At 46.5% G+C, this 17,247-nt stretch overlaps 1 protein-coding gene and 1 long non-coding RNA gene across 3 annotated transcripts in view; one reads left to right on the top strand and one right to left on the bottom strand.

The window, feature by feature from the left end:
- LOC144811591 (uncharacterized) overlaps positions 1-10,631 on the top strand; it is a 29,358-nt gene extending 18,727 nt beyond the window's left edge. The window contains exon 4 of the long non-coding RNA XR_013606907.1: positions 8,968-10,631. This is a non-coding gene — a long non-coding RNA (uncharacterized LOC144811591). The remainder of the gene's footprint in view (positions 1-8,967) is intronic.
- The window catches only part of EFCAB6 (EF-hand calcium binding domain 6), an 803,637-nt gene that overhangs the window by 653,163 nt on the left and 133,227 nt on the right, over positions 1-17,247 (bottom strand). For both annotated transcript variants that reach the window (XM_078673866.1, XM_078673867.1), the window contains exons 7-8: positions 15,271-15,389; positions 12,251-12,378 (exon numbers count right to left, since the gene is read on the bottom strand). In XM_078673866.1, the coding sequence (XP_078529992.1) occupies positions 12,251-12,378; positions 15,271-15,389 (247 nt within the window). The remainder of the gene's footprint in view (positions 1-12,250; positions 12,379-15,270; positions 15,390-17,247) is intronic.

Below are 17,247 nucleotides of genomic sequence, written 5' to 3'. Positions count from 1 at the left end.
AGGCGGCTAGGTGTCACGAGAGGCAGTTATGCCGTGGATCCTGGCAGTCGAGTGCGGTGCCAGGACGGTGCATGGGCAGTCGGTAATGAACTATGCAGCGGACGGACAGAGACGAGTATCTCAGCCACGTAGCTGATGGTCAGGGGCGGGTGTCTGAGACTCTGACCGCTTTATTAGCCTAGTGGGTTTAAACAGACCAGTCTCCAAGCAGGCAGCGCTGAAGACAGCCCTGTCCCACCCGCAGGACCCCGCCTCCCTGCTGCCTGTGCCTGGCTCTGGCTGTCAGTGACAGGCTGCGGCTGCAGGAGAGTGGAGGGCAGGGCGAGCGGGGAGGACCGAGCCAGGCGCCGTGCAGCCTCTCTCCCGGCAGTCAGAAGCCGTCACCCCTCCCGCAGGACCGTCTCCCAGCCCGTGGCGAGGCACCCTCGGATCACCCCACTCCTTGCAGTATGTGCACGGGCCGGTCACTAAATTCCCACCTCCAGTGAAAGGCTCTGTATGTCAGTCACCAGAGGTAGCCTCCCCTTGAAGCCCCCACCCTCCTCAATCCTTGGGGGCCTACAGATTCTACCCCTATCCCTTCTAAAGGCAGGAAACTCTCCATTTGCCAGACAATGTTTCACCGTCTGCTACAGCCATCTCTTCAACAAAAGTAACCCTGAAGCACTATCTCTGCATCTTTAGAAAACACCCTCTCCCAACCTCTGTTAGTATCCTTCCAGGCAGTTGATCATTTTCATCTCTCAGGAGCCCTGCCCATTCATTTTAATGATAGACCCCTTTTTACATTCGGTGGGTGAGCTTTGACCATTCCTTTCTAGAGTACCCCTCTCCTGGACACTGCTCCTTTTAATCGCCCCTCCAGGGTCTCACTCTCCTCTGGTAAAGCTCCGGCACTCAGAATAAGGAAGCCTCCAAAAGGGGGTGCCCCCTCCCAAAACCAGCCAGGCTGTTGTGCCTGGGCAGACTGCCCCCGTCCCTGCCCCAGGGGTGCGGTGAGGCTTTGGGGGCCAACATGGAGCGCCGGGAGCAGCGACAAGGCCTGGACTTCACAGTGGAGAATGTAGAACAGGTGAGCAGTTGTGCGCCTTATTTATTTGTGTTTGGTGTACCTTGAGTCAGTAATATGGTATGCTGCTTGCACAGGCATCTACAATGTAACATCACAGATGATGGGACTCAAAGTAATTAGCACCGGTTCAAATTAGAGTATTTTCATCTACCACTTTTGTGCACCTGTAAATGGCAACCACTTAGCCCAATCTGGTGCCAAGTAGGTGCTGAGCAGCTGGCTTCATGCCATTGGGACAGCAGTTTCCAATAACTGGACTTTACTTTGAACTGTCATTGTTATCAAGTGCTGTGGGCCAATTGGCTCAATAAAAACAAACAAAGGCCACAAATCTCAGAATGCACGGATAATAGAAAAGCAATGTCTAGGAATGGAAAAGTGGTTTCCCGGTTACCTGGAGCCATCTGCTCACCCTAGCCATGCATGTTTTCAACGCTAACCTTGCTGATGTCACAGCAAATGCTAGTACTGGCCCCACTCGGGTGACTTCTGGCTCGGGCACATCTCATGTTAATGGCCCAGACGGCAGGTACTGGTTCTTATGTGTCCCTATCCATCACTAGCCTCATTTATGTGGCACAGGCGCCAGCATGAGACAGACTTGTGCTGCAGACTGGCCTTAAGTTGTGCAGTGGGTAGGTCTGAACATGGCCTCTGTCACTCGTGTGTCCTGGTTTCATCACATCACTCACTGCACCAACGCTGGCATCATCAAGACCCCTGTCAGTGCATCTAAGTGTACGTACATGCCTAAAACTGTTTCAATTACTGCCTCCTACAAGGACCCAGATGAAGGTGTGTCAGCATAATCGTGGCCCCGTCTGAGGTCAGGAATAGTGTAACAGTATCCTCCCTGGCTGTATGACCATTGCCACTGGATTGTATATTTGTCTCATTTCACTGCCAGAGCAAGTGGTGAAAGGCTTCCTTCTAAACTATTTTTTTTTATTGTGCTGTATGCTTTTCTGTGGGCAAGTCAAGATTTAATTGCAATTATTTTTCTCTGTAATGATATAATAACTTCTGTGCTTTGTCCGACAAATCATGTGTTGCCTCGTGCCGAGGCGGTGTCTTGGCAGTTGGATTGTGCTAATGATGTATCCTTCAGTTGGACGAGCACAAGTATCAAAGAAAGACAGGTGGAGCATAAGAACCGAGCTAGGGGATGCTCATCCATGAAAAAGGAGGCTGCTGTTCTTTCCATGCCCTCAGAAAGTTCTTTAGGCCACAGGCCCCTAGATTTGAAATGGCTTGCTACCTACCATTTTCAGAACAAAGAAAGGGGCGTGGCAGTTATTTTGATGAGGAGAAAAGATAATGGGCCAGAAGGTGTGTGGGGGGGCTCTGTGTGGGTGTGTGTGGAGGGCTCTGTGTGGGTGTGTGTGTCATTTGCGAGAGATAAAGCTAGTGGCATTGTAAATGACAATGCCATTTATTTATGTTAAAAAAAACATAAATAAAAATAATGTCAAGAGCAATGCCAATAGCTCTAACTTTAACAAAGGCAAAACCATTGCATTGTAAATGCTTGTTTTGCATTTGTCAGCCCGAGTGGGTCAGGTATGCCCAGACGTGGGCCCCGTGCTCGCCATGCCACTGGAGTCAAGCTATCCTGGCTTTTGAGGGGTGAAACCCCGAAACCGGTCCTCGGATGCTTGGTTCCAGTCCAGGGAGGACCTGGCCTGTCAGTTTGGGCTGGACTGTTCCCATTGGGCACAGGGTCAAGACTGATTTGCGTATGGCTGGGTTAAAACTGGAATGGCATGGTTTGGTGAGCAAAAAAAACTATGGATTTAGGCCCAGATCTCTGTACTGCGGTGAATGTATGACATTGTTCTGCATTCTGTCCATCAATTGTTCTTTTTACATTTGTCACCCCAAGTGGGACGGGTATGCCCAGATGTTGGTTCCGTGCTCTCCATGCCACTGGAGTCAAGCTATCCTGGCTGATGAGGGCTCAAAGTCCGAAACCGGTCTTAGGATGCTTGGTTCCAGTCCAGGGAAGACCTGGCCTAGCAGTTCGGGCTGGACTGTTCCCATTGGGCGCAGGGTCAAGACTGATTTGTATATGGCTGGGTCCAAACTGGAATGGCATGGTGAGCAAAAAAAACGATGGCTTTAGGCCCAGATCTCTGTACTGGGGTGAGTGTATGACATTGATCTGCATTCTGTCCATCAATTGTTCTTTTTGCATTTTTCACCCCAAGTGGGATGGGTATGCCCAGTGCTCTCCATGCCACTGGAGTCAAGCTATCCTGGCTGATGAGGGCTGAAACCCCGAAACCTGTCCTAGGATGCTTGGTTCCAGTCCAGGGAGGATCTGGCCTGGCAATTCGAGCTGGACTGTTCCCATTGGGCACAGGGTCAAGACTGATTTGCATATGGCTGGGTTCAAACTGGAATGGCATGGCATGGTTGGGTGAGCAAAACAACGATGATTTAGGCCCAGATCTGTGTACTGGGGTGAATGTATGACATTGTTCTGCATTCTGTCCATCAATTGTTCTAATTGCAGAGTTTGAAATTTTTTGCAAATGCTGATTTTGGTTACTAGTCTGGTTCTGCAAATGTGTTAATCAAATGTAATTTAAAAATGCTTTATCTGTTTGATGTTGTATAAGGAAAAATCTGATCAAAGAGAAATTAGCCTGCGGAAAAAAGGTAAATTCAAATCATGCACTCAAGCAACAGAGAGGACATAAGGGTTCTATCCATTGGTGCAAACAATTTAAAACAGTTAAAGCAGTGTAATTTATAGATTGTTGCCCGACCCTCTCCTTCCCCTACATTAAAAGCCTGATTTATTTTAACAAAATGTTATTATATTATGTTTGTCCACCTATTTATAAATTCTTGTGGTGCTGAGTGTCTAACCGCCTGATTCATCAAGCTAAATTGCACTCGCAAAGGGCAAGATTCTCAGAATCTTGCCTTTTGCGAGTGCAATTTTTGCATTTGGGATTCATCATCCCAAATGCAAAATTCGCTATTTAAGAATTCGCACATTTGCGAAGAATTGAATTTAAGGAATCTCTATTTGAGATTCCTTAAATGCAATTCATGAAGCATTTTAAAATTGCGAAAATGCAATTTTGGGCCGCTATTTACCGAGAGGTCAGACCTCTCGGTAAATAGCAAAAACTTAGAAAAATGCTTTTAAAAGCATTTTTCTAAGTTGCATGTTGCACACACACATGTCCTTTGGACATGTGTGTGCGCAACACCTGTTTCAATTTGCATTTTAGGGGTGCTACAGGGTGTCCTTTGGACACCCCTGGCACCCTTTAAATCGCTATCTTATTTGCGATTAGCTAATTGCTAATCGCAAATAAGAAATACTCCCCATTCATTCCTATGGGCCTTTTGGCCCATAGGAATGAATGGGGAGTTATTCCTTATTTGCGATTTGCAATTTGCTACTCGCAAATAAGGAATGTGTAGGAATCGCTATTTATTTAGCAATTCCTACATGAATCCCGTTTTGCGAGTCCTTAATAGCGATTCGCTATGAATCGCTATTAGGGGCTCGCAAAACGGCCCGTTGATGAATAAGGCTGTAATTTTCCAATTATTTTGCACTTTTTCAGACAGTCGTTGTCAGAAGATAATGTGGTTCTTGATGAAAAATGTGTCCACCACAACTTAGTTGTATATTTCAAGACCTATTTTTTCCTTTTTTTCTCTCTTTTCTTTTCTGTAGCCTTATTTTTATTTTTTTGTTTTATAGCCAACATGTGTTTCCCCCCCATTTATTACCTGCAAGGTGGGAAATTTTTCAAGACAAAAAAATAACGTATATTTGATACAGTTACATATTGTTATATAGACTTCTTCACAAGATTAGAGACCTCTTGTGAAGTGTGCATGAGGAATCAAATTGCCTGCTTTGGACTTCCGTCCATCAATCAATCAATCAGGGAGTTTCTATAGCGCGCTACTCACCCGTGAGGGTCTCAAGGTGCTGAGGGGTTGGGGGGAGCGGCGGCCCCGGGTCAGTCGGAGAGCCAGGTCTTGAGGACCTTCCTGAACATGTGCAGGGTGGGGGAGCGTCTGATGTTCACAGGAAGCGCGTTCCAGGTTTTCGCTGCGATGTAAGAGAAGGCTCTCCCACCGGTTCTTTTCCTGTGGATGCAGGGAACCTCTGCTAGGGCGAGGTCGGCGGAGCACAGGTTCCTCTTGGGTACCTGGAATGATAGTCTCTCGTTGAGGTAATTGGGTCCGATGCTGTTGAGGGATTTGTAGGCGTGGGTGAGGAGTTTGAAGGTGACCTTCTTTCCCACGGGGAGCCAGTGGAGGCCTTGTGTAGGTGTTGGGTCATGTGCACGTGGTGGGGTGTCCTGAGGACGAGTCTGGCTGCGGCGTTCTGGATGGTCTTGAGTTTGTGTAGAAGAGTTTTGTTTATTCAGGCGTAGAGGGCATTGCAGTAGTCCAATCTGCTGGTTATGAGTGCGTGGGTGATGGTTTGTCTGTAGTCGGGGGGATCCATTTGAAGGTCTTACGGAGAATGCGAAGGCAGTTGAAGCTGATGGAGGTGACGGCGTTGATCTGGCGGTTCATGGAGAGGGAGGAGTCAAGGATGATGCAGAGGTTCCGAGCGTGGTCTGTGGGGGTGGGTGGTCTCCCGAGGGCAGAGGGCCACCAGGTGTTGTCCCAGGCGGTGGTGCAGGGTCCAAGGATGAGGACCTTGGTTTTCTCTGAGTTTAGCTTCAGGCAGCTGTCCTTCATCAAGGCTGCCACATTTTTCAATCCTTCCTGGAAACAGAGTCTGGTGTCTTCGGGATTCTTCGTGAGAGAGAGGATGAGTTGGGTGTCATCGGTGTAGGATACGATGTTGAGCCCCTGTTGTCTGACTATGGCAGCGAGGGGGGTGTGGGGGGGCATGTAGATGTTGATGAGCGTGGGGCTCAGAGATGATCTCTGGGGTACTCCACAGCTGATTTCCAGGGGTTTGGAGAGGAAGGGGGGAGTCGGATCTTCTGTGGAGTGGTGTGGCTCACTGGTGTGGAGTGGTGTGGCTCACTGGTTAGAGGCGGCAGACCCGGGAGCAGAGGACGGCCCGGGACCAGGGTTGAATTCCTGACGCGGCAGGGTCTTGGACCAGGGTCAACGGACTCGATAATTCTCGCCTCGGTGCCTACTCTAACTAGGGATCACACTCGGCAACTCTGGGCATTAGCTTGCCTCATCTCCACAACGGCCTCCCACAAATGCCGGGGATGCCTGGTTTCACCTTGGAGATACCCAGTAGGGACCATCTTACAGGGAAAGCCAGGACGGGTTCCCCAGCGGTCTACAGCGCAGAGATACTCCTTCGGGAGTCGATTCTAGCGCTTTAGAAACCCACAATCAATCAACAATCAATCTGGGTTCTGTCGGAGAGGAAGGATCGGATCCAGTCGAGGGCGGTTCCTTGTATTCCTGCATCGTGAAGTCTGTCAGTGAGCGTGCAATGTGAGACGGTGTTGAAAGCTGTGGAGAGGTCTAGCAGGATGAGGGCCGCGGTGTGTCCCTAATCCAGTAGCATGCGGATGTCGTCGGTGGTGGCGAGGAGGGCGGTCTTGGTGCTGTAATTGCAGCAGAATCCAGACTGGGAGGTGTCCAGGACGGAGTTCTCTTCTATGAAGGTGGTCAGCTGGGTGTTTACGATTCTCTGGGTGACTTTGACCGCAAAGGGGAGGAGAGAGATGGACCAGTAGTTTTTCAGGTCTGTAGGGTCGGCCGTAGGTTTTTTGAGGATGGGTTTTACCTATGCCTGCTTCCAGTCATCTGGGCAGATGCCTGATCGGAGGGAGGCGGTGATGGTTTGTCCTAGTTCGGGTGCGATGGCTGCGGCAGCCCTGTGGAATATGTGCGGTGGGCAGGGGTCCGTTGGGGCTCCTGAGTGGGTTTTTTCCATGGTCGTGGTGATGAGTTTGACGGTAGCTGGATCCCAGGACGTGATGGTAGGTATGTCGGCGGGGGTGTGTAGGGGGGAGTGTTCATCGTTGGTTCGCTGAAGGTGTCGTAGAGGGCCCTGATCTTTAGATGGAAGTAGGAGCTGAGCTTGTCGCCGAGTTCCTGGGAGGGTGTGAAGTCTGTGGATTCGCAGGTGGGTTTGGCGAACTGATGTATGACGTTGAACAGTTCTTTGGCGTTGGACACGTTGGTCTGGACTTTGTCTCTTATGAAGGTCCGTTTAGTGTCTCTGATGCGTTGGTGGTAATCCTTCAGGGCGCTCGTGGTCATTCCGAGCTTCCGTGGTTTTCAGGTTTCACCAGGTCTTCTCTAGGCGTCTGCAGGATCGTCTGGCTTCTTGAAGTTCTGTGGTCAACCAGATGACTTTTAGAGGTTGTTGTTTGGTGCGGCGGAGGGGTGCAAACTTGTCAGCGCAGTAGTAAACGCAGCTGTGAAATTCCCTGGCTGCAGAGTTGGTGTCGTCCATGGTGATGGGGGGTTTTGGCAGAAGGTGGTGCTGAGGTGTTCCTCTGTGACCTTGCTCCAGTTCCGTTGTGGCGGGCTCAGGGTGGGTTTGGGTGCAGTGGTGGTGTTGAAGGTGAAATGGACGCAGTGGTGGTCGGTCCAGGGGGGTTGGGTAGTGTGGCTGAAGCGGATGTTAGTCCCTTTGGCGAAGATGGGGTCGACGGTGTGAGCCGCTCTGTGGGTGGGCGTTTTGACGAGCTGCTTCAGTCCAAGGTTAGCAAGGTTGTCGAGGAGAGCGGTCGAGTCGGGGTCGTTGCCGTTGTTGAGGTGGAAATTCAGGTCCCCGAGTAGCATGTAGTCCATGGAGGTGATGGCGTGGGGGGTGGCAAGCTCAGCGATGGTGGTCGCTTGCTGAGTGCGAGGTCCAGACGGTCTGTAGATGAGGGTGCCACATAGCATATCCTGGAGCTGGTCTGAATCTGGAAGTGGAGGTGTTCTGTGTTGGAGTTAGGGTTCCATGGAATTCTTGCTTGGAAAAATAACTGTCAGTGAAAAAAGAAAACCTTATTTACCCTTACAAACTACTCAAGATTACATCATTGCAATACAAGGGGACATAGTACATGATAAGAGCATTGTCAGTGATAATGAAGAAAGACATGCAGCACTTAATGCTTTTCTCGCAAAGTTATTAAGTTTGTATGCGTTGTATTTAAACAATCTGGAGAGCTTGGAGGGTAATATGATTAAACCCCATATTATTACCAATAGATGAGATGAAGTTATGCCATGTCCTGCCCAAGGTTACATCATGCAATACAAGGGGACATAGTACATGATACAAGAGCAATGTCAACGATAATGAAGGAAAAGATGCAGCCCTTAATGCTGTTCTCGCAAAGTTGTTAGGTTTGTATATAAACCATTCAAGCTAGCATGAGAGCTCTGGCACACTAGGATTAAACCCCGTATGCCTACCGAGAGATGAGATGAGACATGCACCAGATACAACTCTGCTTGTCCCTGAAACCTGGGAAGATGATGATCTAGTCAGTGCAACAAACATTTCATTGATGCAATTCTTAGGAAAAAAACATATATGCTTTCTTGCAGAGCTTTATTTTGGCTATTTTCTCCATTCCTTCAAGGGGAATCTACAAACACTGAGTACTTTTAGAATCCCCAGGATCGTCTGAAAAACGTTATGAAGGTATACATTTGAGGTAATCCCTAACATCCAAAAAAGTGCTTAGCACCAGGGGGGAACTCCTTAGCAGTCAAGAGATTAACACGTGTGATGATCACAGTAAGCATAATAATTCCGGCTATTGGACATTTGATTAATGTAACAAATGCATAAAAACACTACATTATTTGGATTACGTTTGACTGTGTAATGTATTTTCACTTCATAAATTCAGATACAGCATTCCACATCTATATATATTGTCAACACTCTTACATTGTCACTTGAGCATGTTAATAATCTATTTCAGGAGGAGGAGCCAAGCCGGCAACCGCAATGGCTGCTTAGTCCCTCGGCTCCGATCACCATCTCATCCTGAGACCACATCCTGTATGCACTACCGCAGCAAGACGGTGTGCGCGGGGACATGAAAGCGTCCGCTTCCCGAAGGTGAAGCCCCGAGGTCCGTGCCTGCTTCTGGAGGCGAGTTAGGGTCGGCGAAGTTTGCGGCCCGCGACGGCCCTGAGACCGGGGCCTCGGCTGGACTGAAGCGGGTCCCTGAGTGCATAACAGCGGCCGCCGGTGACCTGGAGGGACCGGTCAGCTCCGTGGTGGTGTGTAGCGGCAGTTTTTCTGGCGGGCTTATCTTGGCGGACTGTGCGCAAGTGTGAGGACCGTGCATATCATTCTGCCTCCATGTGGACGGATGGTGCGACACGATCTTCGATAGTTCTCCGCCGAGAAGTGTTTTGTCCCGTTCGTGGCGGGAGGCTCCCGAATTTCCAACGAGCCGCCGCTCAGCTGAACTAACCCCGGCGGTGCCTTTTAATTGCTCTTGGTTACACCGCTTGCCGCCTTGCTGCCTGTGCCGCGGCCCCGCTCCGGCCCTGCTCGGCCCGTTGCAACTATGGAGGAGGGGTGCATGATACACGGGGGGCGCGGACCGGATCTACATCTTGGCGATTTGATGGCTTCCCTAGCTGCCCTCCGTGACACCTTGGTTCAGGGCGCCCGATTACTGGAGGGCAAGTTGGACGGGGTGGCCCTTGCGGTGGAACGAATGAGATCGGCTGACCCGTCAGCACATGGCGAGACGCCGTTTTTGGCACCCAGAAGCTTCAAGATGGCATCCATTACTGCAGCTGGAGGATCAGAACCACCGTGCCTCGTAACATTCCATGATCGTGCCCTTGGATGCACTGGACAGTTCAGCGGCGCTGGACTGCATTTGACTTATGGACCCTTTTCCTGCGACCTGCTGCCGGAGATCCTGGTGCTGCTCCTGTCGTTTTCGGACATTGCCATGTTGTTCTCCTGTGTTACCTCGTTGCATGATGTGTGGGAGGTCTGTTTTCAAGCTGGGTCTTGCCCGTCGCACTTGCTGGAGTTTGGTAATGTTGCTGGATCTGGTGATATACGTAAGACTGGACAGGGATGACTAACTCTCCTTCGGGTCCTCGTCTTTTGGGCTGGGGGCTGTGAGGGTTACGCGACACGTTGCCTTCCTTAATGCTGCGCTGGGTTGATTTTGTCCCTTGCGACTAGTATACTCTGATCTGACTTTTGCTGCTTTGGTTCCCATCCTGTGTAACTATAATGATTATGTGAGGAGAGGCCGAGGGTCTGCTGTAACTTTGCTTTTTATTTTTGTTTTTGGTTTATGCTGCATGGGGTACTGTTTTCATAACGTGGTTGTTATAGTGGATGTTGCTGATATGGGGGGCGGAATGTGCTGTTTTTTAGCCAATCCTGTTCCATGCTTATTATTGCTTCCGCTCCGCTCGCAATAGTCCCGTCTGTCTACATTTTGCTCAATGATGACCCCTTGTACGTTTAGGTTTTGATTGCCGGCTGGGGGCGCTGAATGCCCGGGAGCGAGTCTGTCTCTCTCCTCCTCCACTCTTTATATTTTTCCCTACTGTGGGGCAGTTCCGGGGCGACAGGCACACTGTTAGTGGGTTTGGCCATAGCCATTACAGGGGTGCGGGGTGGAGGGTGCGGGGGGGGGGGTTGTTATTTTAGTTTGTTTTGTTCTATGGTCTCTATCGCTCTTTTCCGGCTTTGGGAGGGTTCTTTCCTCTTTATTAGGGCTGGCTGTCTCTGGGTCGCACACCTTCTTCCTTTCTGTGTCTTCACAAGCTTTTCTTTCCTGTTCTTGGGGGTGGGCTCTCTGGGTGTATGCCCAGAAATGTTAATTCTGTAAAACTGCTTGTTGTCCAGTCTTACCGCCGCGGCTGCTCAAATTCTATACTTGCCGAACTCATAGCCTATCTCTGATGGTAAATGGGGTGGTTCCCCCTTGTTTCTACTGTATCCCCTTATGTATGGTGTGTAGTCCTTGTTGTTGCAGCCCCCTCTCTTCTTCTAAATTTAAAATGAAACCCTCATATCCTGTGTAGCGCACCCCGCAATCACGTCTGGTGTATTTTGTACTATCCTGAGTGTAGATTCATCTACGGTTATCCTGTTTTTATTGACTGTCTTTGTGGCCGGCCACGATGGTTGTAGGCTTACGCATGTATCTCCTACTTTTCACAATAAAGGTTTTTAAAAAAAAAAAAAATAATAATAATCTATTTCATATGATAGCTCATTTTTTATACGGCGTTTCATACTTCACATTGTCTTTTCGTTGGAATTGTATTAAGGAGATGCCACTATTACCAACATTATGGTACTTTGTTTTCTGACCTCACAAGAATGCAAGACACCATTTAAATATGTGAATTTCAGATCACAGCTTATGTCACTGGTGAGCATTCAACTCACAGAACCATTCTATTAGAACCTGAAGTACATAGTTGTCTAGTAGAAGAACTGCCTAAGCGCAGAGCTGCATTCCGGTGATTCCACTGCTCAGGGCTTGATGGATAAAACTAGAAGTGTGCAGACGGCCTCATTTGTAGCAATGATTCCGATTGATTAAACTATAATGCAAGAAGTCATGAAGGTATGCAAGGGGCGGTAGGACTCATGTCCCTAAATGTAGTTACAAAACAATTACCAGGTGCATTTAACATAGTATATTAAAACTTTACTGAACACTTGGCATTACATAACACACCGATAGGTGCCTTAATTTCTATAAAAGTTAGATTACTGAAAGTTATGTTATGGCTATTCGCTTCTTAGCTGGATGTAGGCTTTTCTCTATCCACCCACGTCTGTTCAATACCTTGACACACTCGGGTATAAGTGCGCTTTATAAATATCATCCTATCTTATCCCTTATCCTTATGTGATAATTGCAAATACTTTAATTTATTATGAATAATCGAAACTTGTGCATATCATGCCTCAGTTGGCTTCATAGACTCCAAAATATAGAGCACAGAGTCCTGGTTTCGTATAAAGTTTTCTCAGAGTTAAGATGGTTGTAGCGCAGAGTAGTGTTCGTTCCAAACCCTAGACTAATAACTAACTATAAACTGTGCAGGGATTAGGTTTGGAGGGGCCCGTAGGGAGCTGTAAAAATACAAACATGTATGAATATAAGACTAGAGATAATAAAACATAGTCACACTAGGAAGCCTTGATGTAGTTCACCGCCTTTGAAAAAGTCAATACTTAAGCTGATGTTAAAAATCACTCACCTTTTTTCTAAAAGCCTTCACAATGTCATCAATTGTATAATCTTCCATACTTAATTCAGCTGTTGAAGATGGAGGGCGCCACATTTGCTGTTTCTGTAATTCTTGTTGTGTTGCCTCCCAATTCAGTACTGTTAAGAAAAAAGTGTACTATTTAGCAACACATCAATTTATCAGTATAATATTGTTATTGCCAACAACGCAACCATTTCTAAAATTATGCAGACGTTAATCAATAGAACCTAATAAAGTCACAGTTTGAGTTTAGTTTGTGAGCCTTATTACCAAACACCTAACACCTAACTCCTATTATTCAATCAAATCAGAGTGATAAGTATAAAACAGCAAATCACTCCCCTTATAAATCTCCATCAATGTTCATATATCTTCTCATTAAAGTACATCTAAGTCAGAAACACTATTTGACTTTGCATTATCACATTTCCTACCTAATATTTTCTATTACTACTTCGAGTGGAACCCTTCGTAGGATCTGAGAAGGGGGTGTAAGAGTTATGTGGAGTAGCAGAGAACTTTATCAGAGAAATCAGCTCTCTCTGCGTGATTCTAGTTCACTGCAATTACCTTCTTTGCGACCTTGGAGCTACCCTGCAGACTCCCGTTTCCTTATGTTTACTGGCATGTGGAGAGCAGCCCAGTGGTGACCTGCTGCTTGTGTTGGTGGGCTGGCCATTGGCTGTGTAGGGGTAGTAAGGATTAATCCTTTTTTGACTCCAGTAAACCCGCTGTCATTAATTTGCAGCTGGTGTCCAGCTTCTTCATCTCTCTTCTGATAATGTTTAACAAAAGAAAAAGTCTATGCTATGGCCCTGATTACAAGGGGGCAGATAGATTCTGATATGTATATAATCTTCTATTACCCCATATATTAGAATTTTGAGTATTTCAGTTATTATTGTACACCCCACAATTTTCCTAAGGTAAATTTTACCAGTGGGCCAATTCAGGGGCTCTAATATTCGGACCCTATGTTGGTACAGGAAACCTGATTAAGGATGTATATATACCCCATGCTAAAATCCACAAACATGCTAAACAGTATAACTGTCCAGTTCAATTATTTCTTCTGCATGCCCTCCTTCTTCCAATATTTTACAATCAGAAAGCAAGTCGTAAAAGTATAGCAGACACCCGTTAGTGCTGTGCATCTGAGGTTCCTGGGATAGCAGTTACTTTAGACCAAGTGCATTCTTTCTAGAGGATAATTTAGTTGCATTATTGCATGATTATGATCTTGATATTTAGTTGCTACATGTTCTAGCATGACACATCAATTTAATTGGATCTAAAATGTTTTTGCTCTTCATCCTCTTAGATTGCTCTATTACGCTTGTAAGAGTAGATTATCAAGAACAAAAAATGTGTAATACACATAGGAAAATAGACACAACATGAAATTATAATGCAATTCCGACGGGTTGATAGGTTTCGCTTAGGGACATCAGATCTCTTTTTTAAAAATAATGATAACCATTTATTGCAGATTTTTGAAGAGCTGCAATACTACAAATAACAGTTGTAACATTTACCAACCTTAAAGGTACTCAATTTAATCAATGTATCATCCTCAAGAGATTGAAGAGCTGAGTCAGCCCTATCAAGGTATATTCCTGTAACTGTCAGGTTACACATGATCTCCGTCCAAGTGGGTGCTTGACTAATTGAGCTAGCCTTCCAGCTTTTATGGAAAAGCAAAGCAAAAACTCTTCCTTTCAAAAAGGATCTAGGCAGCTAAGAGTACCTTGATGCTGAATTGGAAGTCCTAACTTAGATACCCTCAAAGTCAACTGCCTCGGCATCGACCAGGAGCAAGAGTGTCAGTAAGGTGAGTAAAGATTCGGGTGTCCCAAGTGGGGCAGGGGCAGACCTCGCTACACTCAGGACAGATCAGGAGGGCGAAGGCTCCTTCTGCTGGAGCTGTAGGACTGCAAGTGCTATTAAACCTCAGTGAGGAAACAGCAAATGTCACAAGACACTCCCAGTAGTATGTCTGGAAATATATGTGGACCTCAAATTTTGAGACACATTTGGAAATAATCTGCCACAGAAGAATACTAAACCCTGTCCTGTCACTTCGGGATTTTTGTCATCATACAAATTGCGTAACATAACATTGCATGTCATGAATTACTTAGCATGACATGACAAGCCATGACACAACACTCGTCCAGTCTCACTTTGTAAGAATTCAACAATCTCGGTAAACATAGTAGTGTGGGTGTCTCTTCCGCCAGAGAATGTCACTAAGCCAGCATTTAATTTGGAAATCATTGTACATTCTGAAACACATTAATTGAATTATTCTCTAATGTACCAATGACTTAAGCAAAAATAAAACAGCACAAATATGTAACCGCGGTCGACATGACTTGCATGTGGGAGGTCATGAGGTCACGTGGGTTCGTGGCGGGATGCGGGGGGGTTTAATTAAAACATTTGAAAACTTACCTTATCAGGTCTCGCGCCGCCTCAGCTCTTGGCCGGGTCCCGTGTTTTCCCAACAGGAAGCAGCCACAGGGAGCCTCCTTCCCCACCCATAACCCAATCGCCAACGCTGCAATGGCAGTGTGGTGATTGGTGAGGATGGCACACAGCCGGGCGCCTATGGAGAGGCCATTTTCTCTATGTAGGCTGCATGCAGCCTACATTGAGAAAAGGCAGAGTGTGCATGACTGGTTTGGTCGGCCCCATAGGGCCGACCAAACAGTCAGGGCCCACAGCATTGGGCAAGCCACTCCCCCCCGACCTTCCCGCCCCCAACCAGGCATACCCTTCTACTTTCTCGCAGTGCGAGAATCAGAAAAATAAAATGGTATTTAAAATACTAATTTATGTTTCTGCTTCTTGCACTGCATGAAAGCAGTGGGGCGACGCTACTCCACCGTAATGGAGGAGCCACCTCTGCAAGTACGACATACCTTTAATGGAGTTCTAAATTGAAGGTAATTGTTCACATCTTAATAAAGTAAATGCTACTAACTAATTTGCCTTTGAATACCCACCTTGCTCAACTGTCTCTTGTATGGGTCTCTTGTTCATATCAACATTAATACCAAGATTTTTAAGAAGGTACTTGTAATCCATTGTATTTTTATTGCCAACACAATAACGACTCCAAAGTCTGCAAAAAAAAAAGTATTTTCAGCCTTGTGAAGATCATATACTAAACAATATATGTTACACAATACAATTCAAATATTAATTCTCCAGTATTGCATCTTTCACAGATTCACATGCTTGAATCTTCCACATCATCATGGTGGGAGTCCCTGGGTAACAGTAATATAAGCAGTGTTAAAGCATTAGCTTCAAAACCCCATAGAAAACAATACACATTGGTAGCCAATTCACATTGTTTTAAAGCATCCAAACTTCAACCAATCAGAGCAGAGACCCTGAAGCACAACCCTTCCAGGGCCAACATACCTCAAATTTCTTACTGCTCGTTTGCTCAGTCACAGTGTTTCAGATCTCAACGTTTGACCTGACAGCTATCCAGTTGATCCTAATTTTCCAGGCAGCTATTGTGGTACAGTTGGGTGGTGTGATTTCATATTTTTCACCATGTCTGAGGGTTCCAAAAAGAGACTTTTAAGGTATTGTAAGTCCTGTGGGAAAACAAGGTTCTTCTTTGAGGAACCCCACAAGGAATATTTGTACTGCCTTTACCCTCGGTGTAAACTTAAGGAGTGCAAGTACTGCTATACTTTTTCAGCTAAGTCCCTCAATGATCGTGAAGCCAGGCTACTTCTTTGGCTCAAGAAAAGAAGCCACAGTCTGAATCAGAGTCTGAGGACAGAGGACATTCCTTCTCAAAAAAGCAAAGAAATTAGGGCACCTCCTCATCTGACAGAGACTTTAATAGGGATAAATCCCACTGTAGGAAGACCAAAATGGCAAAACGAATAAACAGTGTCACGAGTAGAAGATCAACAACAGTTAAGGCAGGTTTTTCAGCATTGGGGTTCTCAAAACCTGGATCTTTTCACCACTCGTTGCAACAAGAAGTGCAGCTTGTACACCAGCAGGTACCCTCAGCCAGGTTCTTGGGGAAACGCATTCCACTTCACATTGACTGGGATGTTCACGTATGTGTTCCCTCCATTTGCACTCCTTCCCAAAGTCAGACACAAGAAGAAGGGGGAACCCAGCTGTCTCATACTAGCTCCAGCATGGCCCAGGTAGTATTGGTACACTGAGCTTCTTCACCTACCAGAGTGCCCACATAAACCGTTACAACCAGCAGTAGATCTCCTGACGTTGAACGAGGGGCAAATTGTACATTCACAAGTTTGCTCTCTCAATTTGTCAGCTTGGCTCCTCACAAGAATGAGTTTGGGGTTCTAAATCTTTCTGAGAATGGCAAATCGATCCTCCAAAATGTTCGTGCTACACCCACAAACAAATGTGCAAAGTGGAAGAGATTTTGCTCATGGTTTGCTTCTCACTCTCTCCATCCTCTCTTGAGTTCTCCAGAGCAGAGTCTCACTCATCTGCTTCAACTAGCGAAATCAGGACTCACTCATCCATTTATTAAAGTTCATCTAGCGGCCATCTACAGATTCAAGAGCCATTCTGGGCAACTGTAATTATGGTCTAATAGACTGGTTAAAGAGTTTCGTTGGGTCTACCCTCTGATAAAGCCTCCTCCCGTAGTTAGGCAGCTTAACACCGTCTTATCCCAGCTCATTAGATCTCCATTCAAACAAATCCACAAGGCTGAGCTGAAATTTCTCTCTTGGAAAGTAGCTTTTCTTTTAGCTCTCACTTCTGCAAGAAGGATTAGTGAAATCCAAGCATTCACATTTCAAGAGCCATATTTGCAGTCTAGTGACAATAGGGTCATCCTCTGAACTAACCCTAAAATCATCAAGAAAGGTGCCAACATCTTTCCACCCGAATGAGCCCATCATTTTACCAACATTCTTCAGTGAACCAATTACTTACCTCCGTTTTGTCCTGTATAACACTTGTGCTCA

The sequence above is a fragment of the Lissotriton helveticus genome, chromosome 1_1, assembly GCF_964261635.1.
Source record: "Lissotriton helveticus chromosome 1_1, aLisHel1.1, whole genome shotgun sequence".
Taxonomy (NCBI): domain Eukaryota; kingdom Metazoa; phylum Chordata; class Amphibia; order Caudata; family Salamandridae; genus Lissotriton; species Lissotriton helveticus.
The sequence above is the reverse complement of the archived record's forward strand: the minus strand, read 5'-3'. Positions and strand labels throughout refer to the sequence as shown.